At 45.8% G+C, this 22,901-nt stretch overlaps 7 protein-coding genes across 7 annotated transcripts; 4 read left to right on the forward strand and 3 right to left on the reverse strand.

Moving 5' to 3' along the window:
- Positions 1-324: 324 nt before the first annotated feature.
- On the forward strand, positions 325-909 carry GL218_04886 (uncharacterized protein; the record flags this gene model as incomplete). The annotated part of the gene is made up of 1 exon (XM_033581516.1): positions 325-909. The coding sequence occupies one exon, from the start codon at positions 325-327 to the stop codon at positions 907-909; it is 585 nt and encodes a 194-aa protein (XP_033435098.1).
- Positions 910-3,801: 2,892 nt separating this feature from the next.
- Positions 3,802-4,806, forward strand: GL218_04887 (Short-chain dehydrogenase reductase 3a; the record flags this gene model as incomplete). Its single annotated transcript, XM_033581517.1, has 3 exons — positions 3,802-4,198; positions 4,255-4,479; positions 4,586-4,806. 3 exons carry the CDS (start codon positions 3,802-3,804, stop codon positions 4,804-4,806), a joined length of 843 nt encoding a protein of 280 aa, XP_033435099.1.
- Positions 4,807-6,077: 1,271 nt separating this feature from the next.
- Positions 6,078-6,758, forward strand: GL218_04888 (uncharacterized protein; the record flags this gene model as incomplete). Its single annotated transcript, XM_033581518.1, has 1 exon — positions 6,078-6,758. The coding sequence occupies one exon, from the start codon at positions 6,078-6,080 to the stop codon at positions 6,756-6,758; it is 681 nt and encodes a 226-aa protein (XP_033435204.1).
- Positions 6,759-10,259: 3,501 nt separating this feature from the next.
- On the reverse strand, positions 10,260-10,905 carry GL218_04889 (ATP synthase subunit 9, mitochondrial; the record flags this gene model as incomplete). Its single annotated transcript, XM_033581519.1, has 2 exons — positions 10,260-10,651; positions 10,794-10,905. 2 exons carry the CDS (start codon positions 10,903-10,905, stop codon positions 10,260-10,262), a joined length of 504 nt encoding a protein of 167 aa, XP_033435205.1.
- A 2,570-nt stretch (positions 10,906-13,475) lies between these two features.
- On the forward strand, positions 13,476-14,852 carry GL218_04890 (uncharacterized protein; the record flags this gene model as incomplete). Its single annotated transcript, XM_033581520.1, has 1 exon — positions 13,476-14,852. The coding sequence occupies one exon, from the start codon at positions 13,476-13,478 to the stop codon at positions 14,850-14,852; it is 1,377 nt and encodes a 458-aa protein (XP_033435659.1).
- Positions 14,853-16,287: 1,435 nt separating this feature from the next.
- Positions 16,288-18,305, reverse strand: GL218_04891 (Males-absent on the first protein; the record flags this gene model as incomplete). The annotated part of the gene is made up of 3 exons (XM_033581521.1): positions 16,288-17,154; positions 17,217-17,774; positions 18,192-18,305. 3 exons carry the CDS (start codon positions 18,303-18,305, stop codon positions 16,288-16,290), a joined length of 1,539 nt encoding a protein of 512 aa, XP_033435865.1.
- Positions 18,306-19,207: 902 nt separating this feature from the next.
- GL218_04892 (putative 26S proteasome regulatory subunit rpn3) lies at positions 19,208-21,094 on the reverse strand (the record flags this gene model as incomplete). The annotated part of the gene is made up of 3 exons (XM_033581522.1): positions 19,208-19,351; positions 19,415-20,742; positions 20,812-21,094. The coding sequence occupies 3 exons, from the start codon at positions 21,092-21,094 to the stop codon at positions 19,208-19,210; spliced, it is 1,755 nt and encodes a 584-aa protein (XP_033435864.1).
- Positions 21,095-22,901: the final 1,807 nt, after the last annotated feature.

Genomic DNA, 22,901 nt, shown 5'->3' on the forward strand with positions numbered 1-22,901 from the left:
AAACTGTTTACCCGACAACATAACATACGAACAATCATATTGGCTTATCATAACGCTTTTGACAATAAAATTGTTTAGAGAATTGTTCATTGTACAATTCTAAGTGTTATGAATCAGTCGTCTATTTAGACAAAGGCAGAATGTATCTAGCTCAGAGGATGCTATTGTGTATTTTAGACGATCTTCCCTCGATCATCGATCATCAACTATCCAAGTTCCAAGATTGCAACCATTTTCACATCTAATAATCTCGAAAAGGCCATTCATCTGAGGTAGGTTAGTAAAGTTTCTAGGAAAGTATTAAACCAGATCTTACGATTCAAGATGTCAACCTCGGAGAATTTTGATAGGAATATCGAGATGGAATTGATTTCAGATTATTTACGGTCGACTGACGGTGGACAATCAATTAACGATGACGAACGATCAGCCTACAATGCATCTTCCGCACAGAAATTGAATCTTCCTGCGTTCGTGACACCGCTGGAGGTAGAACACGTCCCCGGCATGGATGCTCTGTATCCCCCAACGCCGCGTGAGTTCACCATGCCTGCTATGCCAGCGTCCAGCAACCCTTCTAACCCACCGCAGGACCCATCAACCTCGGATATTCTTCTGAAAGAGGAAGACGAGCAAGGGATAGGTTCTAAAACGCGCAAGGTAAGAAGGAACACTCGGGATGCTAACGGCGACGGGACGTGTACTCTAGAGGAATTTTGGTATGAGGAAGGCAAGAAGTGGAAGGTCAATCCGGGGAAGGATGAACGTATGGCAAATGGATCAAGAAAAAGATCGAAAGGCATGGAGGCTTTGCAATCAGGACCAGAATGCTACGCTTGCGGCAGCAAGCTACGGTACGAGAACCTTATGAACAATCGTCCTTGCGACGTGTGCGGCTGTTTTAATTAGTTACGCCTAGTTATTACGGCCTAATATAGTAAAATCATATAGCTATCATAGAAATAACTACCTAAGGTAGATAAGTAGCATATTATAACTAACCCCTTTTTTTCATTTTACCTACTGTTTGTATACATGACGCCCCTGTGAAATACAATGTCATTATACCGCGAAGTCAATAAGTTAGGCAAGACATGATGAAGCAACAATTCCTACCATCACTTATATATCCCGCGTCGTCATAGACTGCAAGTACACAACGTTAAACCACCTCTTCCCATCGAAGTAGATGTTCACCCACCCAGTATTCATATCCATGAACAACAGCACACCACGCACTAGCCCGCCGCGATGCTGCGCGAAGGCTTCTATAGCAGACAGCAGTTGTTTTTCGTTCTAGACGATATATTCTTCGGATTTTTTCCTTCAAAGAGCACAGCTTGACAAAGGACGAAGGACCCCCCCGAAACGTCAGGATCAGACGTGACCATCAATCGGGCTTCAAGTTCATCATCCCTCCACTGGCCCAGTCTTATATGACCATGGTCTTCTACATCGGCCTCTGAGTACTTCTCAAGAAGTGAGCGACCTATATTCCAGTAGCGTTGGATCATAGTAGCTTCGTCCGGCGCACGACATATATGACTGACGATCTGGATAGCGAGATCTACCCTTTCTTTAAGGTCCAAGGATGTATCTGTCACCAGCAAGCCAATCGATAGAAATATAGTGCCGTATATCCCTGCATGCAAGGTTTTAAACTGTGACTGGCGAGTTCTTGAGCCATATTGTCGATAGGCTGTCCTCGGCGTGAAAAGGGAGGTTGGAGATCGCGGATGTGGCCATCTTGTAGAGATGTTGGTGGTGACTGGGCTACGTAGCCCCAGCCAAAGCCGTCGAAACATCAAGGGGCTCTATATACTACATATATTTTATAAAGAAGTATAACACGAACAAGCATATGGCAAACACGAGCAATTCAAAGATTTAAAACGCGCTGAAGTGATATTTTTAGAGGGGTCTCAAGATTCCAGGTATTGCTGGTTTGTGCACCCTCTTAAATTCGGGGGTGCTTCCTAACTGCTAGGGGCAATTTGAAGAACCCTACTTAAAAAAAAGCCCTTTGCTGTAAAAAGCAAAAGAGATGGCGATAGTTTCAAATTACGATTCGTTAAATTAAGCGATATGTTATGCTGTGTAACGTACCTACATGGCAAGATATCCTGGTAAGACTTATTCATCGTTTGACAAAGACTTAATTGTTAATTAAAATTAACTGAGACATTTACTTAGTTGCATAAACATACACAAGAGAAAAGTTGACTTGAAGCAAGAAAATTTAAGGGTCTGTGTTTGTAGGATGAAGTTGAGAAGGTTGAGGTTTGTAGATGTAGTTATATGTATTAGGTACCTCACATATAGGTCGGAGGTACATTAGATACCTGATACACCATTGACGTCACCTCCGCATTACGAATTATAGTGGCCGATCAATCACCTGATTATTCGATTCGGATGTTATTCTTATCGGGGACCGACCGACAATTAGGCCACTACTTTTCTTTTTACTCAGAACATCCCATTACACCTTCATCAACTTACAATAATCATCTGTCTATTTCGTACATCCACCTCCCAACTTATAGAAAATGGCCGATAATAAGTCACAAGACAAGACCGTAGTCATTTCCGGAGAGGACACCAAGAAGGTGGACCCAGGATCGGAGAATACAACCCAAACGGACTCCGGCGACAACAAGACGGAGAATGCCGCCACGTCCGATTCCAGCTCCACTTCGCAGTCGAGACCGACAAGACATTTGCCCACGCACTATAAGGGAATGCCGAAGCAGTGGGAGAAGAATCAAGGTAAGCACCGGCCTGGGCACGTTCCGCCAAGAACCGACCAGACACCATATTCGCTGTTCCAGTTCTGTTGGTAGGCTAACCAAATAACAGTTCCTAAGAAGGATACCCAAGACTCCTAACATCTCTTTTTGATCGAGAGGATAACCACGGTGTTTTAGTGTGACCATAACTATAGTTTATATCAAGATATCCATATTTCCCTATTCAGTCTTCCATATATCGAAATCGTCTCAATTGTGGCCCTTGGTAAACCAGGACTTCTTTCCTCCAGTCAATCCGACATGTATTTAATATACAGCTTGCGTCGACTATACGAAGTAAATAGTCGGAATTCGCCTGCAACTCAGCTGAACTGAGTTCGGAGTTGTTTCTGCATTAATCCATTGTGATATTTTACAGAAGTTAACACGCAGTATGAGGTAAATTTTATAAAACTCAAAAGATGGTCAGAAGAGAAGAAAGATTTCGGATTATTTAAGTATCAAGTTATGTAGCATCACTGTTATTATTAAGTCCAAAGGTCAACTTCGCTTTAAAAAGCCGCCTAGTTTCTTACCTCACGATACGAAATCCTTCAAAACGGAAATCTCCTGACGCCGTACCCCACTCATAGGATGACCAACTGCCGAGTTTAGTAGCCTGATCCACAGGCTATCCCCCCTGAGGTGCAAAACACTACTGTACGTTTTTCCATCGATTTTAGCAAGTCGGGATTCAACGAAGGCTTGGTACATTTCTGGTTAAGCAATGATGTACGGACTTTATCCAATTAGACTCAAAAAGTCTGTACTGCGGTTCTCTTGCGCCTCGGAAGTTGGCACCTATATATTCCCCGCTTCCTTCGTCGACTACTTGACTTATATCCTTACTTCATCTTATATATACAAGACGTTAACTAGTCTCGACAATATAAATACTTTATACTATCCTCATAAACACCTAGTCAAAGTATTAGAGAAACATCGTACAAGTTTCCTCGACACTTCTTGATTAAAGTTGGCTTACACCAAACCTACACTTACAAAAACTACAATGAACGGCAACTCAACACAAACCCGACCGCTAAGTGTCATCGTGACCGGCGGCTCGAGCGGGCTTGGAGCCACGATGACAAAGTACTTTGCTTCTCTGGGTTATGCCGTCAGTATTCTCGACGTCAACACCGCCTTGGGCCATAAGGTGGTGACCGACATAGGATCAGAGTATCCGCAATCATCCATCAGCTTCAAGCGTGTGGACGTCACATCATGGTCAGACCTAGACACAGCGTTTAGGGAGGTCTACCAGCAGCGCGGGGCCGTCGATATCGTCATGGCCAACGCCGGTATCTCGGAACAGGGTGCTAGCAGTCTAACGCTCGTCGACGAGGAAGAGCCGTCGCAGCCAAGACTCAGGACGCTAGATGTAAATCTAACGGGTGTGATATACAGTGAGTTTCATCGATCCTCGTGCGAAAATCTACACTTTTACTAACTAGTACGGCAGCTGTCAAACTTGCAGCACACTACATTAGGAAGAACAAGCCAGATCCCACAACCGGATCACGGGGTACTATCATCTGCACTTCTTCAAATGCGGGTCTATACCCATTCCCCGTAGCTCCCATGTATGCTGCCTCAAAAGCCGGCGTTATCGGGCTCGTTCGATCCCTAGCAAGGGTTCTCGAACGCGTCAACATCCGCATCAACGCATTAGCACCCGCAGTCCTCGGTAAGAGCCTCCCTCTTATATTTACCTCTCATAGCCCCTTTCGGCTGATTCAAAGCTACACACGCATCATCAAAATCTCGTTGACTAGGCTAACAAAGCAATATAGAAAGTGGTCTGGCTCCATCAAAAGCCTTATTCGAAGAAATGATCGTCACGCCACAGGAGACGCTCATCAAGGGCATCGCGCAGCTCATCGAGGAGCCCAAGATTAATGGTGCCGTAGCCGAGATCCACGGCAACAGTGTGACGCTGCGCCCGCCACACGAGTACGTGGACGAGGCTACGCACTCTAACCTTGAGACTTTCTGGAAGCTCGGCGTTGCTTAAAGCAGTGGTTTTATTCGTTTGCTAGAGTCTCTTAGAGAATAGAGGTGGGAATGGTTTATAACTTTCGGCTATTATGGAACCGCTATGTGTGTTAGGCATTTTCGGGAGTATAGAAAAGGTACCAGGCTTGGATTCGTGGGTGATGCATAATGTAAGGCTATTGAAGCATGTTTAATGACTACCTATCCAGAAAGTTTTTTTTAAAGCAATCTGTATTATCAATGTGTGCTCCTTCTATCTAGCTATACAGTAGTTTCTTATGTTTACATGATCTCAAATAACCCCTTTCCCTGATTTAGGGTCAATGTGCCCCTTTCTCAAGTGTAGCATATCGAAGACGACTGCCAGCACCGGTTAGACTACTTAGGTACTACTAAATAGATACCTAGGTAGCTATGGAATCTATAACACTCACGAATTCCTCAGAAAGGCATCAAAACGGCTTTTTCTCAAATGGATCTAAGTCGCAAAAGTCTAAGGACAGAAGAGGGAGGATTCTTTTTTCACCATAGATAAAGTGAGTTCATTCGATATTGGTCACGACCTAGTAATTACCTAGGTACTTTACACAAAGGAATCAGCTTTCAGCAACGAGTAGTATCAACTGTTTATCCTTTGTAAAAGGAAGCCTGAGTCGCCTTACACGTACAGGGGCTGTAAAATTAGGGGCGGCCTGAAAGGCATTGTTCGTGGCGATTGCTTCCTAAGGAATCACAAACTGTTTGTTACTAGGCATTGTCGCGCCAACAACTATATCTTAGTAGAGAGGTAGGTAGATTTCCGAATTGTACTGTTCACTACTCGCAATAAATATACAATTAAGTATAGGTAGGTAGTGACCAACGCAACGTAACTCTTAGCCCAGCTCAAGAGACGACACTTATCCCTCTCCGGACTAAATCACATAGTCATCCTTCTGAATACGCTTTTATAAACTGTATTAAGGTAACACTTGCCTGACTCTACACTTCTGAATTCGGATGAAGATAACTGACCTACCAAAGTGCGTATTTCACGATCCGACTTACCTCCACGTCACGTCGCCACTCAGTCAAGAACCCCCTAATAACCCCTCGGCTTCTTCCTCTTAAATAATTTACAAATCCCGCCATACCTTGCTTTGACTACTCCGAATTAGCACTTCCCTGTGGGGCGTATAATAATCCAATCTGTGAACTTTGGAGCAATCCTTAGCACAGGTATCCAGACCGATCGCCCTGACGCCAGTGTCAAAGTCGCGATATACGACGTCATCGTAGGTCAAACTTACCATGCCGAGGATTCTTTATTATGATATTAACTGGTTCGAGGACGGCTTACATCCTGTGTGGAGCAACAGCGACGAAGAGGGTGACCCTCAAGACGTCGACGTCGACAACATGGATGAAGAGGTTTCGAGTCAGCTTGCTCGAGATCACGATGAGGAATCCGACCAAGGATACCAGCAACCCCCTTCACAACAGCACGACAATATCACCATACCTATCGAATCCCCTATAGACTACGATGACGTTTATTACGGTCGTAGTTACGACACGCGTGAACTAAATGCCTACTACGCCGACTATCAGGAAGAGTCCTGGGAAATACGGCCTAAAATGAGCCAACTAGTCACAGCGGACACGTATTCTTGGTGGTGGTTCCCGATCATGATCGAAAGGGTGAACAACAAACTGTACGACTGGGACTTCCGGTACTATTGGGACTCCGATTCCGTGGGGTCTCCGGGGTATTACGACGAGGGATACGATTCCCACGATGAGCGATACACCTGGCTAAGCAACCAGGAATGGGAAAGTGAACGCGAATCTCGTAATGAGTCTGAGGGATGGGGTACGGCTGTCCCAGGCGAAATTGACGAGAATCTCCCGAACCTGGCCAACTTCCCTCCCGACCGTGATTACTTTATTCACCCTCGTCACCCCACTGATCAGTGGTGGCCACTCTCATAGTGCTTTTTAGGCCGGTAATGCTCAGTAGGTAGGTCGATCCTAGGTTAGACGGAGAAGGAGCTTTCTCGTAGTCGAAAAGCGTACTTGAACTGACGATGTATATTAGGGAGAGTTTAGGACGGCGTCATCGACTATGTCGCTCGAGGTTAAGAATATGTCGGCATGAAACAATTCGCAGCATATGGACCGCATTAGTTAAGATCTAGATCTAGTAAATAGTTAGGAGGATGGATAAATAGCAGGTAGTCATCGTGAGCCATATTCCAGAGGTATTTTCCTGCATACCCCCTAATTTAATAATACACCATGTATTTCGATATCCCACTTCGTTGGTTTCTACTTGAACGTGACTTAAATATGACGAACCGCTTAGATTTGGCGAATGACGATGTAGTAAGTCTTTGACCTCGAAGAGCTGCGTTCGATATTGAACATTGTGATACGGTTGACAACGTTGCTACTAGGATTGACTTCGTGTTTCGTGAAAGCGCGAGGTTACGAAACGGATGCAATGAAACGCAAACAAGCACGGTCCTCAGAACCCTTCGGAGCAACAACTGGTAATCGTCAATGCAGTGTGTACAATGTGGACGACTATGGTTGGCCTGCACTCTTCTTGCACCGCCTGCTTATCACTAGCTATTAATGTACGCATAATATATAACGAGCTGACGAGTCTGCGAGTTCGTACCATGGACTCCTACCTCGATCGTCGGACAATGGATAAATATGGCATAGCGGTGTAGGACGTGAACGAATAAGAAAGGCGGGGAAGTAATAAAAGTCCGGGGTTTTGGTCTGGGGGAAAAGTCTGGGGTAGTATTGGTCTGCATTGAAGAGGAAGGTTGTCATGTGATTCGTGAGGGGAAAAGGAGTAGAGAAACATGCCACTCGAAAGCCTGAGGTGCGTCGACCACAACCAAATTCCCTTTGTAATCCTTATTTTGACTTCACCCAAGAAGCTAACTTCATCTTTTGCTTCCTACTATCCTTCATTTTTGTATCCAAAACACTAAATTGTTAAAAGACGCCGTCAGGGGTGAATTCTTAGCACTTAGAGCCGACCGCTCATTCGTACCCGTAACTTATAAGCCCAGAATGTCTTCTCTGGGGATTATTCCCTTGCGTGATAGTTTATTAGAACGCGGTATTTTCTTTCTGATTTGTTGCTTGTCTCTTACACACGAAATTGTTTCCTCAATCCGTATAAAAGCGAACAATCGACTCTGGATGACACGCAACTCGAAACGGTCTTGGCTTTTCCAAACAGCAACATCCTAGGCGAAAATATGCCATTGACATCTTTCAGCGCCGCTGAGAATCGAGTGGTACTCTCGGTGCTTTTCGTTTGGATCCCTCAAGAGTATAATAAGGCTTCGGGTAGAACCGAAATATCCAAGCTGAGGCGTTGGCACGGACCGATACGTTGTGGAGACGCTGCTCAACACGAGACAGAATGTTTTGATGCCGAATCCATTCGGACATTCCTATAATTCACGATTGCAACATGGCACCAAATCCTCCAATCCCATATCATAAATAGGCCTATAACGACGATATTATGACCTCTTATTCTTGATTTTCAAGCCCAAGTAGGAGCGACATCAACCGGAGCAGAACCCATAATTTAATCAGCATGCCACCCAATATAGGTCATGTGGGAGCCTCATATTGATATTCGATACTCAAGGAGATCAAGGGGAGTGACCACGGCAAGATCAACTTGTATCACGTAACGAGTTCACTCCAATAGCATCGGTAGCTGATTCGACCACACAGCGTCAATGCCTCGCTAGTCGCTGTCGCTTCTAATTGAACCCCTACGGGCCAATCCCTGGTGCAATTAAGCAATTCGGATGCTCAGCCCTAAATTTCAGCAATCTTTATAGATTATTCCTGGATTGTCTCCGTAAGGAGAGTAAACCGAAAGCCTCGAGGGCAACTCTCCTTGGCTCTCCTTGGATTGGCTTGTGGCAGGCTATAGGCCCAGTGTGCCCGACCAACGATCCATCAGTGTTGCCTGCTTCTTCGAAGTTGTTATCAAGGAATTATAACATAGTCTTCATCGTTGAAGTTTCCTCTTAATGGTATCTAGCCGAGTCCATCAACTACGCGTTGTCGTTGTGTCATGGGTGCATAATATAACGACGTTATCCCTCTTGTTGTCAACCCGTCAGAGTCATGAGCCATGAGCCTTGAGCCACATTGACCTATTCGTGGTATCCGTTGCGGCAAGGAGGATGGCGAGGATACCAGACCAGTTATCGGTTCCTGTCTTGAAATGATGTTTGGACAATCGTCATATTCAAAGAAGACATCTTCGAATATGTCTAATAGTCAACGGCGGTTATTAGTTCAAAAATATTTTATAAAAGGAAACGATACCAGGGGAAGCTTCTGTCAGCATCAACACCGGGGATCAACTAATACATATACACAGTACCTTAAATCATTATCAGGACATCCTTCCCTGTTAGCACATCGGGTCGGTCCACAATCAAGACAACGAAACTTCAAGTCGAACTCTAACCTTAACCCTAACGAACCTAGCTGCCTATCAAGCTTCTATTAAGCCATCGATCTGACCTCATTATCTTATACCTGCCCGAAGAAGCTAGTCCAAACAGCTAAATTATCTCTTTTACTCCGCAACGTACAGTACTCTCGCCATCCCCCCCAGACCAGTCAAGGAAAGGCTAGTCGTCTCCGCTCCCTTTTAATTCCCCAGCCAGAGAGTCCACATGTTTCCCAATTACTCTTCCTGATTGGCGGCTTCGGGAGAGGTAGGGGAGACGTGGTGGGGGTTTTATCGATGCGAAGACAGCTAGAAGATGGCAAACTAAACCGTCTAAGTGGGCCATTGTACGGCTTAACGGGATGTGTTGCACAATCTGTACAAAGTTGTGCAGAAGCTAGTCGAGATACAGATACAATCGTGTCTTGACCCTGGCCAGGGAATCAAGCGAACTCGGTGGATCAGATCTTAAGCGGGAAAACCGCGCAAATCACAAATCGTGGGGATGGTCAAGTGACCAGGAGCTCTGCTACGAGTATTTCTTACAGACATATCACGATATAGGCAAGATATCATGATAAATTGGTGAGTGGAATTTCTTTTGATTAGTCCATTCGGGACAATTCACGAATTCGTTTCTCGTCATCAGACATAAAAACAAAAAGGAAAGCCTCAGTGATGTTGGTGAAGATGGTGTTTGTATTTTACAGACGCCAACCAAAGGTGGCCTTAGTTTTCTCCCATCTTTACATGCCTCAATGCAATGCAAACCCTCCCCTAGGTTTTTTCCACTATCCACGGGAGTCTATGGACCTCTAATTACTCTAATGCTGGTTCTCCTATTGAACATGGTGAAGGCACGAAACCATCGCGGTGTACCCCTCACTCCGAATTTGCTCATTCACATTTTCCAGACCGTAGTGTGAATCCCAGCCTCCGTAAGTATGGAGGTTAAGTTGCTTAAGTCTATTTCCCGTATGTTAGTATTACTTGAAGACGAAAAAAAAAATTTGTTGAGGGATTTTTCGGATATTACGTACGAACTTGGCCATGAGAGCAACCATAAGATCGAAAAGACCGATGGCTTCGACGAAAGCGAAACCCAGAATGGCGTAAGAGAAGAGCTGGCCACGGAGAGCGGGGTTGCGGGCAACACCGTTAAGGAGAGCAGCGAAGACGAGACCGATACCGATACCAGCACCAGTCAGACCGATGGCGGCGGAACCCATACCCAAGTTCTTGGAGACCTCGACCATAGCCTGGGCGATCTCAGAGGAGTAAGCTCGGCGGGGAGTCTGCTGGAAAACCTGGCGGGTAGTGGCGCTCAGGATCTTGGAGGCTTGCTGGCGCTTGACGGCCTGGAAGGGAGTAGCATTGCCTGAGGTTAATATATGTTAGCAAGCGCACAAACAACAAACGAAAATTTTTTCACGCCTCAATTGAAGTATCAATTGATAGCATTATAATATTTTTGATACTTCTTCAGGTATCAATGAGTTAAATTAAAAGTTTAAACATACTGATGGTTCGCTTAGCAGCAACGCTGGTCAATTGAGCTCGCATGGCAGGTCGAGCGACCTTGGTGCCCATGGAGGAGGCGAGCCTGGAGGCGACAACGCGAGCGGAGGCCATTGTGATAGACGTGGATGTGAGATGGAGGGGAGAGGTGTTGGTTGCAAAGACCAAATATGACTGATAAAAAGAAGATGGGAGGGAGGAGCTGGTCCAAATCGTTCGAAGGAGAGAAAAAAAATTGAGCTTGCTGACTGGTGTGTGAGTGGAAAAGGAAGAAAAGGAAGGGAGAGCTTCGGAAGAAACGAGAGGAACAGAATCGTCCGGGTTGGCGGTTACTTGGTTACTTGGTTGCTTGGTTGTTAGTTAACAGCTGGGTACCTTAGGGGGACACAGTGCAACAGCTGGCATGAAGGTGTTCTTTAGGAAGTTTCTTAAGAACAGAAGTACCTTCAACTGTTCAGGTAGGTATGGTAACTAAGAGAAGACTACTACAACTCGAAGCCCACAAGACAAGTGGATAGAGAAGTGGGACGGCTTGATCTAAGAATTGGTCTAAACTCGTTTACAATTTTTTTCTACTGTGTAGTAGAGGACTACCCGATCAGGACAAGACTGGCGATAATTTTTGACGGTTAGGTTAAACAAAGCGAGATCTTTCGGGCAATACCGGGTCATCCTATACCGGCATCCCGGACACATTTTATAAAAAAAGCTTGAGGCTTTTTTTCATTACCGCTTGGCGGATTCTATAATCAAGGACTTCCTTGTAAGTCTTTTTAATAATATTCTCAAGTTGAACAGGTATGTTATTTACAATGGGTGTATATATTTATCTTGACTGAAATGTAATTTCTTAACCATCTGAAATTCTTTAATGACGTTTTGTAAACCCTTCTTGTACAGGGTTCCTCAGCAAAAAGGAAAAAAAAAAGGTAAGATAAGAAAAGAGATTTACGGTACCTAGAAGTGACCCCCACCTCCAAAGCTCCACTGCATGTCATCAGCGTCAATACCTGAGACCTCAAGTAACACATAGGTGGAGCATGAAGGGAACACAGCAAACAGGAAAGAGTCGGGACAGAAAGGATAAAAGGCGCGAAGCACCCTCGGATTCCGGGAGGAAGGAGCTTTTTCAAAAGATTTCTTTTGGACTCCGGCACTTGCTAAAGATTTACCTAGGGAAAGGTCAATTTCTTCTTTCCCTCGGTGATTTTAAGCTTGTTAGTGTCTACAGGTACATCCATATACATATTGGACCTACCTTGAACTCACCTAAGCCAACCGGGTTAACTATCGACGCTGCAACGCTGAAGCTTCCCGACCGCTGCAAACTGTACCGAACGGCATCCCGCCCGATTACCTAACCTTCCTTGCTTGCTTGCAGCTTCGACCTTCGATCTAACTTTTTTTATTTTTGGTCCAGTGGCCAATAGGAGCGCTTACTTGGGACACCAGGGACACCAGGATTGATACCGATCACCGCTTGAAAGGTACCGTACCGGCTTTTACATATCATCCGCCCCCTACAGCACAGCATATGCCTGCAGCCAGGTACCTAATGTGTGTATCCAATTTCCGTTGGGAATTTCCCGCAAGGATTTCTTTGGGGGGGGAGAGGGAATACATAGGTAGATAGGTAGGTACATACATGGGAATGTGAAGTTGTGGGTCGCACAATGCGAAAAACTTTTTCGAGCCACTCAGGTTCCCGGGACGCCGGTACTGCAAGGTGCGCTTTTTAAGCCTCATTGCCTCAGGATGCAATATTTCCTTACGTTAGGTATTGAGTAACATCGAGTTTCTTTTTACCACTAACGGAATGGACTATAATATTAATTCAGTCTAAATCTAGTTTAAGAAAAAAGGGGGTTTTGACTAATAAGTAAGTAAGTATTGATATGAACAGAAATTCTTAATTGATTATTGAAATTCTATGTATATCGAGATAACGTTCAAGCCTTGAAGCGAGATGGCGCAAAAAAAATCTTTTTTTCCATGTGACCTGTTTTGTGATGCGCTGGTCTACGTATGGACCATGAATTTTCCGAATATCCTGCGGTCTGAGGTACCAAAGTATTTTATCCAATTCGGCGGTAAGCAAAGTCACATGACTTATGAATTAGTTACCTACCAGTACCGATTCGGATTCCATCATCTTCGTTAGTCTTTTTCTTGTATGCGCCAATACTATTTCGTATGTAACCAACCTGTCAAGTGTATGTATTAAATTTTATTAAAGATCATCAGTTAACTTTTTCATTTAATTGGATATTGTTTCAATTTCAATCTCAAGAGTATGGTTACAAATGATGAAATAAATAAGACATCAGTTATCATAAATCTCGATTCATTGTTATTAACTCATTACTTGGGTCCGTAATCCTGTTGAGTTTTCTACCCCCGGCCAGCCAGCTACGTGTACATACAACGATTACCTACCCCCGAGGAGCTTGGACCATATTTTACCCCTTAGTGTCTGTTACAAGGTACCCCGGTGTGTTACACGTGTAGCTGCGTATCTGGTGCCTTATGGTGCCCTGTCTCCAACCGTTCATCACCGTCTTATGATTTTCGAATATACAAGTCAATAACATTTTGTTCTTTCTCTTCTTCGAAAGTTCTATATCATCCAGTACCTATCATTCTTCCAATATTGCTAGCATTATATACCCAAAAGTGCCTTAGGTATGCAGCCGGTTCAGGTTAGGGACCTCCCCTCTTCCGCCTCCTTCTACGCCGCTATCGTTCAACCACTCAAACTCCGGTATATCTCCGCCAACGCTTCGTCCATAGTCTTCGGTGACAGTGCTTCCGGTGCTCCGGTCTTAGAAGTTAAGAGGCTTGCTCCCGGCCAACATCTAAGACCATCTCGCGTAATCCTTTCCGCCCAATCACCCTCGGTTGTATCTGCTTTTCGAACCGCTGCCTTACGGGCGGAGCCCGATATACAAGTCGACACATTCGACGAGGGCCGCGTAGAGGTCACAGACTTTGACGGAAACAAAATAGAGGCTGTCTGCTCCGCTGGATACCGTTCTAGCTTTGCACGTGCAAATTCCAGCGCTGCCATTGCTTCACGAGAACCTCGGGCCATGATGAAGCGGAGTGCCACTACTTCCGCCGTGGAACCCCCGCCGCGTGAGACGTCCGGAGGGTTCGGCGCTGGCACCGGGATGGGCACGGTCCTCGGGGCCGCAGCCGTTGGTGTTGCCGTAGGTAGCGCTCTAACCTATGCCTTTATGGGTAACGGCCGCCAGCGTGCTACCCCGCGTCAAGAATACGAAACCGCATTACAACGGCGCGCATCTTATTCAGACCCGCACCAGAATGTTCAACCTAGGTACATCGAGGACAAGAAGTATCCACCGCTTAGTTACGGAGCACGGTATGCCCAGATTGAGGCACCCGTAAGAAGTAGGGTAGTAGAGGACCTCGACGACCGCGCGAGCCGACACACAGGCCACTATACCACGGCCAGCCGATCTCGTCGCCTCAGCGAGGCTGGCTCCACAAGGCGGCCGGCCATGACCACCGACGTAGAGTACATAAGCAATGCCGGCACCAAGTACGAACAGAAGCTCCTAATGGACAGGGAGTATCGTAGCCAGGTGGGCGAAGATGACCGTCGCAGTTACGCGCCATCCAAGTATTCAGCTGCCCCATCAAGGCACACCGCAACACCATCCAAATACGCGGCGGAGTCCGAATACCGCGGTCGAAGCAGCTCTAAACCCAGAGCTTCCCGACCGGCTCAACCCGAGACATACGTCTCAACGCGTAGCAAGCGACCCGTTAGTACGGCACGCCCTCCCACACGGTCGCACAGCCGGGTTTCGGCGCGGGATCTCGATCTCCCCGAGAGCCGCACCGGCTGGGATGACGATGACGACGTGGAGAGTATCGCGCCCGACGACAGCATCAGCTGCGTTGGCGACGAAGGATACACTAAGCGTACACACCGCCACGCGCCGCACGGGACCCCGTCGATGGTCGGGCGTTTTCGAAGAGTTGTTAATGAGTTTGACGGCAAACGCAGGCCGTTGTACGGATCCGAGGTTAAATAGAGGATCCGCATGCTTGTCTCTTCCCTGTGGCAGGGATCACCTTGCTACTTTATACCACATCTTTTTTTTTTTTCCATCTACCTTTTACTTTATCTAACACCGAACACCTAACAACCACCTCTATCTCATGACAACTCCATACGACAGAAATTAAAAACGAACGAAACGACATCGGAAATGATTACGATATGAAAGTATGATGGCCTCATGGACACACGTCTGCATACAATAAGCATGGGGCTTTTTGAAATTCATCTACTGGTTACATGTAGGACAGCATAGGTACATGTCTACCTAGGTAGGTACAACAACAGCATATGTCTACGGCACAACATTGGGCGGGCTTTTTTTCTTCCTTTTCTTTTCTCTTTTTTTTCGTTTTACCTTTATGACAAATATGAGCAAGCGAGCGAGCGAGCGAGTAATGAAGCAAGTGATATGAACGGGCGGTCTTTTTCAAAAATATGATTGAATGGTTGCATGAATCGGTCATCTATATATATTTCCCTTTGGTTCGGTCTCGGGTCTCGTCTGGGTATCTTTCACTTCTTATAGCACATTTTAGCAAATCATAAAAATACTGTTCCTGTTCTCGGTATAAATAGAATTTCGGTATTTAACCATCAGTGTTCTGCTATTGATGTGTTGTTTTCATTTGATTAGTATTGAGCTGTGCTAGCCTAGATGTAGCACATACAGTGAGATATCCTTGGAATCCTTGGAATTGGCGATTTATTCTGTATTATTCTTTCGAGGTATGCTCGGCGGAGGGGGTCTTTAAGCTCACTCCCACCCCTACGTGACACTAATGAGCCTGGTGACCAAGTGCTTCGTGTCACTACTATGAGAACCTACCCTTCCTAGACACTACACAAGCCTATTCAGATACAGGCACTAAAGCGAACGGAATACATCTATCTGCCCCTCTCATTATCTTCTAACATAGCATCGAAACGTTTCTACGTAATGACCATCCTGAATTCAAGCAATATCCCTCTTGAGATAGACTAGTACACCGCTATATACCAAGAAAACGAGATGATACACCAGTGTAGAATCCAAACGAGAATGAGAACACCTTAGGTATATGTATATAGAGTACCTGTTAGGAATATTTATTAGTATAGGTAGGTAGGTATAGCAACACAGAACAACTAGGTAACGCTCCCCTGGTTTACGTGTATGTGATTATACCCCAAGTTAACACATCGACAATTATTCTCCTAAAACCCAAATATAACCTATCTATCAAGACTTGATATAGGAAGTGTTGGTAAGCACGGCGGTCAATTACTATAAAAACGCGAATACGTAAACACCATCAGAATAACTTTAGCATTCGAATATTCGATATTCAGCTGTTATACATTGAAAACCTAAAGCACAAGGGGTATCTCATATTTTTCCATCCAACTCTTCTTTCTCCGATACACTACTATTCTTCATCCACTTCCTCGCTCTCTCCCTCTCTAACCGCGTACCCCTCAACAAAGCCGTCCGGGTCGCACGTCTTGGTAAGGTCAATCTTATTCGTGCTGACCCAGCGCCTGACAGCTTCCCTATCAAGCCTTACGCGGGGAGTCGTCTTCGCCTCTTCTATTTCAACATCCCCGTCGCTGACGCTACCGCCGCGCCGTTCGGTTGACCCGTTGGCAGTAGCTGTCTCGGCGGGGGTAGGACTCGCGTCTTCTACAACGCCCATCTCTCGGAGTACGGCGAGACAGTCCTCGGGCACAATCCAAGTGGCCTTGGAGACTTCTTCCACAGTGATCAACGTCTCCCTCTCACCTTCTGTATCATCCTCTCCTTGCCCCTCCGGTATTTTGAGCTCTAGAAGCCACCGCGCAATCTCGCCTCCCCAGAATCGTTTGTACCCCTTCCTACCAAGTTCGGATATAGGTTTCTCGGGCCCGCCTAGAATGCCCTCGCGCCGGGAGATCTCATACGATACACCCATGAGCAGGGCGCCCAGACCCTTGCGCTGCCATGGTGGGAACACTAAGATACACGCCAGATTATTATTATCCCAGGATAGCTTCTCTTTTGAGAAGAAGCCCACTACCTGCGGTCTCGTCTGCGACGTTGGGGTATGTTGGGAAGCACTAGAAATAGTTGTTGTAGATGATTGAGAAATTGGGATTATATCGGTAAACGTAGGGGCGAGAGAAGGGAACGTTTGTGGGTCGGGAGTTGGTGGGGGTGTATAGACGAGAAGAAAGTAGTTGAACCCCGTCACATCGAAGAATACCGATTTGTTATCTAGGAATAGCTTCGCGAACAGGGATAGATTCTGACAGAAAAGCTATTAACAAGTTAGCATCAAGTCGTGACAAAACTCGAAGTTTGAAGGAAATGATGGCTTACCCTATCTTTCTCCCCGTCAACTTCCCATACGCTCCACTCGCCGTCATCACTAACAACTTCTTCTACCGTCGGCACACCTGCACCTCCGTCGCTCTTCTTCCTTCCCTTACCCTTTCCAACCACCTCTGCAGCCGTAGCCGTAGTAATACTCGAGAATGCTGAAGGGACCTTCACCATCCGCGTTCTTAAGCCTTTGGGATGTTTATACACCTTCCGCCCAGGCATCTCGAACGTCTTCTCACAGCACCTAACATGCTCCCACCATGCGACCAATTCTCTACTATATTTGAAACAGCACGGGCAGACATACAAGCGTTCGAGCATAGGCGGTGGTTGTCTCTTGCTACCACCTATCCTACCTCCCATCTTCCCGCCGCCGTCCCTGCCATCCTTGCCACCCGGGTTGGTATTATGCGATATGTCGCCTAGCACCTCCTTGCCATAGTACGAGGGGTACCACGCCTTGAAACAGATATTACCTAACACGACCTTATCGATGTTGCGATCTGAGCGCGGTGTGGGGGGAGGTTTTAGCAGCTTGTCGGAAGTAGTAGGGCGCTTTGGCGTCGATGTCACGGATGGTTTTGTATGTGTATTTGTTTGATTTAGGCTTTGCTGTTGCTGTTGCTTTCGATGTAATGGTGGCTTGGGTGGCACAAGTCTAGTTTGTGGAGGGGATGGACTTGTAGTTGGTCGTCTCGTCGTCGCTTTCTTTTCTTCATGAGATGAATGTTCTAGAGAATTAATCGGCTCATTTGTTCTATCATAATATTGCGTTTCCTCTTCTCCTTCGTCACTATTATTAGGTTGTATATTTTCTTTTGATACATTGTCCGCCAAGCCGTGCCTAGTCGTTGTGGCGCTGTCTTGTTTGCTAGGTGGTCTCCCTACTCTCTTCTTGACCTCCCCATTTTTTTCTAATATCTGGTCTGTATGTGATAGCATGTGTGACTTTTTAATCGAACCGGCACGTACACGACCGCTTCGTAGTAGATGTTCGTCGCTATTGGGCGCAGGATGTTGTCTAGTCGCGCGACGCGGTAACTCTGGTTCGACATCATGCGGTATCTTGCGCTTCTGAGGCGCCATTTTGAATTGACCAGTTATTTGGAAGGAACGTTTATATAAACTGTCTTAAACCATATTCCGTAAGTCAAGAATACCTAAACTTTTAACAAAAAGATAAAAGACGAATAGTTTAAAGTTCATCATCAGTCGCGACACTGCCAATGAAGTGCTTACGTAACCAGTTACATTAAAGCTTACCTAGGTACATGTATCCCTCATTATGTACCTTGGTAGATTCGTTACACGTGATACCCCTTAGCATAATCAACGAAATACCAACAGGCTTTGGCATGAATCTGTTTGTAGGTCATACCTAGGTACTATATATACCTAGGTATTCACAAGAGGTAGTTAGTATGGTTACAAAGAAATCAGCTAAGAATACTACCAACAAAACTCTTGTATCGAAGCACAAACGAATCACCACCTTAATGTAAAATCTAGTCTAAGAGTAATTGTCAAAGTATAGTAAAATGCAAACTCAACCATGACAAAACCCACACCACACTGAGCAAACCATAAATCAAATAAGCTATCATGTAATACCTATGGAACAGCAATATCAGTGTAATTATCAAACGCGTGCTAAAAAACGGGAGCGGTCCTAGCTAGCGCTTGGATTTGCTGTCAAGTGTCCTGGCTTGCTAAGAAAACCCTACTATCTCACACGCTTCTGTCCCAGCCAACAAAACGAGGCTTTCTCTCTGTTGATATCTATTACAGTAGGCCGAATGACGTTGTTTATATTTAGCCGCGCCAATATTGCGACCTCTTAACTTCTCTCGGTCACCAAACTACAACTTTCACCGATGCAAATAAGCTGGCTCCCCCGTTCTCGCGTGCCAAACCACTATAGACCAGTAATGGCGAAAAAGGTAGCGCCCGAAGTCCTTCCCATTTCAGAATACACGGGTTAAATTATGTTACATCCCCTCGAAGTCTCCACCGAGGTCATCTTCGTCCAGGTCACCTTCTTGTATCTCCTTTGCCATCTCACGTTCTCGTTCACGCGCCTCCTGAGCGTTCTTCAACTCTAGTCTGTGCTGGTTCATAGGGAAACGCATGGCCTATTCATAAATGAGTTAGTCTGGCTGAATTTCAAGTTGTTAATATGATCGATAACAACATACCTTCACACTTTCATCATGTAGCGCAAGACAAGCTCTGATACGATCGTGGAACGCCTCTCCCGGTTCCCTAGTAGCGTAAACGTCACCAACCTCCTTGCTCTTCATGAAACCTCGTTCCCGATCTAAGGTCGCCTCAATGACACCGTCGCGGATCGCCTTAGCGACGATGTACTCCGCGCTCTCTTCACTACCAAGATGCAGGCGGATGCATATGTCGCGCAGCGAGATACGGCTGTAGCTCAAGCTCATCATGCGGATGCCGGTCTTGATGACGTTCTGGCGAAGGCGTAGGATGAGCGAGTATGTCCCATCGCGGCGGAAGGTGTCGGCATGGTCAGCGATCGTCACCTCAAAATCCTCCAAGTTACCTACTCGTACAGCTTGGACGAGTAAGAAGTATGGGTGAAGGGCTTGCTCCATATTGGAAACGCGGAAGGTAGCACGTTCGGGGATATCACCCATTAGCAGCTCCACAACGAGCAGAAGCTTTGTCGCAGTTTGCGCGAAACCCAAGGCGCATGAGCTTGCCGGAGCTTTTCGTGTGGCTGCCGTTAGATGTTCATGTGCCTCAGTGTAGCGCAACTGAATGGCTCGGATCCGGCCGAGGTAATAAAGGAAGCGTGCAACTTGGTTGTTGGCAGCATTCTCGGGGAACTGAGTGTGAGATACAAGGAGATCCGCTTGAGAGATGTGGGAAGTCAATAGATAGCTTCGGAGAAGGAGTACGATAACCGAGGCTTGAATATCGATATCCTTTCGTAAGACGGCAGTCCGGAGAGCAGTCAAAAGGGTCGGGCGGATCGCAACGATCGGAGACTGAGGAGACGGGGGCAAAGGTGCAAGCTGCTCGCAGAATAGAGAGTAGTAGAAGTAGGCCTTTGCGGAAAGCGAATCTAGAGTCCGGCGATTCAAAGAGTGGATGCGCTCTGAAAGGTATTTGGAAAATTCCGCTCCCTGCTGGAATTGCTTGGCGTCAAATAGATAGACTTGAACCAAGATGCTCAGGAAGATATCGATCTCAGGAATGACCTCCTTATTCTCCTTCTTGCTCCCGTTCTTAGCGGGAGCCTTTGGTTCGCTATCAATCTCCATCTCAGAACTAGGCTGGCGACCTAGTGATACATCTTCTTTTCCGATAGCAACTAGAAGTTGCTTAGCCACGTTGGCGGATGTGCTCGAGACCGAGAAAGTCTCTGCGATAACCTGGGCTAGGATATCCGGTGTGAGACGCTTCCGAAGGGAAGAAATAGATCTTAAGGCCCTTAACGAGAATCTGGCATCGAATAGAGCTACTGCGCGGTCGAGGAGGGCGAAATTACTCTTAATATCTATAACAGAAGATAATATGTTAGATTCTTATATGCACGAGTTGATTTAGATGGTGGTATCAACTATACCTGTGATGGCCTGAGTGACGGGGTCGATCTTGACCTCGAGATCCTCCGGCTTATCCACGTCCATTTCGATGTCTCCATCAGCGTCAGGCGGAGGTGGTTGAGAAGATTGTTTTGTGGTCTTCGAAGGGGGGACGACAACTGTCATATCTTCGCCTTCCTTAACACCCTTCTTGCCCTTTCCCTTAAGCGAGGACTTCTCGTCGGTCATGTCAACGTCCTGGTTGTTCCTAATACCGTTCTCGACCGGCTCTTTTCCGTTTGAATGAGGCGTTTTCCCTGGCATATCGGCAGAAGGAAAATGGAGTTAGAAAAGGAGAAAGTCGGCTGGGATCGTTGATGGACGAATGGGTCGATGACGATGACGATACTAGATACAGCCGACAGGTAGTATCGCGAAGCGCGCTCAGGTTGAGAGACCCTGCAGGAAGAATCTAAACTGATTTGAGGTCGGCTGGCAGCGGGAAAAACACAAACTGGGTGTCTAAATAAAACAAATGAGAAAAAGAGGTGTGCGTGATATAGATACACGCAACGGAAGACTTGGTTGGATTGAGGGAGTTTTTTAAAATTGGTTGATTATGAGAGAGGGAAAGAGTAGAAGGGAGGAAATTGATGTCGTTTGTTCAGTCACAAGTTCCAAGCAAGACTGGTCAGAGTGATGCAAGTGAAAAAGCCCTGAGGAAAGAGTTGTCGCCTGATTAGCCAACGAAGAAGCCGCTGAAGTACCTAAAGCTTTACTATTATTTAGGTCTATTTAGGTGACTTCAGCGGACCCCGGAGCCCTAGAGGAAGCTTGAAGATGTACTCCGAAAAGGACGAGTTGCGCTAAGAAAAGGTACGAAAGCTTAGACCTGATAGTACAAGGATTTTAGCCGTAGTTTTCCACAACACATTAAGTATTTTCGGTACTTCTCTTTTTCTGGGGCAACCTTACGTCGGGTATCCACTCATCTAAGAGTGACGTTTGCGAATTGGTGCCTGTCCAGACTTACCTAACCACCACCAGAGCTCCGACCGAAATCAAGCCTTAGAGAGGAGCCTTAGAGAGCAACCAATCTGCGCCGCATTTCTAATGCACGGCATCTGCGGCGACATGTCTATTTACGTGTACCCGGAAGCCACAGGCCAGAATTTTAAGATTTAACTTAGCAACGGCCGATAAGAAATGAAATATTAATACTACCCGTATTTAAATCTTCGACTCTAATATTATGATTTCTCACCCGTCAATTACACAGTAGCAACACCTGCACCCCGATATCGCGCAAACAGCTTTTTTTATACCGGCCTCCATATAAAATTCATTAACGACTTCATAGGCTCGAACACGTCGATGTATCATTGCTTACGCGGTGGCCCAACCATTGGCCTAGACTGCCACATGTCCGTGATTGACAGGTGCTATCACGTATGTATTCCCCTCCCACGATCTACCCGTTTCCCACTCGTTCTAAAGAGTTTTTTGCGAAAACTACAAATATAGATAAGCACCTCCCTATCCATGCGGACTAAAACGGCCGTTTCCTACCTGTCGTGCACACTTGACCCAGAATATGTTCTATAGGTGGGTAGTAGGAGCAGGCATATCGCGCATTTCAATCATTTATTTAGTATTTCGTCTTTTAAACTTTTTATTTTTATTTTTATCAGTGTCATACCCTAACAATATAATAAGTAATGATATGTGATGAATTTCACTCCTATACCGGCATAGCATTACCAGACGTAATATAAGATCCCGCTGTATCCAGAGACCCGACTTATTTTCCGAGTCGTAATAAAGTCCACATTGCCTTCCGCTACTGAATCACCAATACACTCTGGATGTCTAATCTGATTGGTCTAGGATAATCTAAATTTAAGAGCTTCGAGATGTAAGATATGTCTATTTGAAATTGACATCTAGCGAGTCAACTTCATGACGATAGTATAAGTTCTTGTGAGGAAGTTGCATATCTATAATCAATTTCAAGCTCATATATATAACAATAAATTGAAGACAGGTAAGAGAGACCATATTCTAATTCGACTAAAGTGTTGCCCGTATAAGAGCTACGTATGAGACACGGAAGATGCTAAATAAGGGGGAA

This window comes from Daldinia childiae (genome assembly GCF_008694065.1).
Source record: "Daldinia childiae strain JS-1345 chromosome Unknown Scaffold4, whole genome shotgun sequence".
NCBI lineage: Eukaryota > Fungi > Ascomycota > Sordariomycetes > Xylariales > Hypoxylaceae > Daldinia > Daldinia childiae.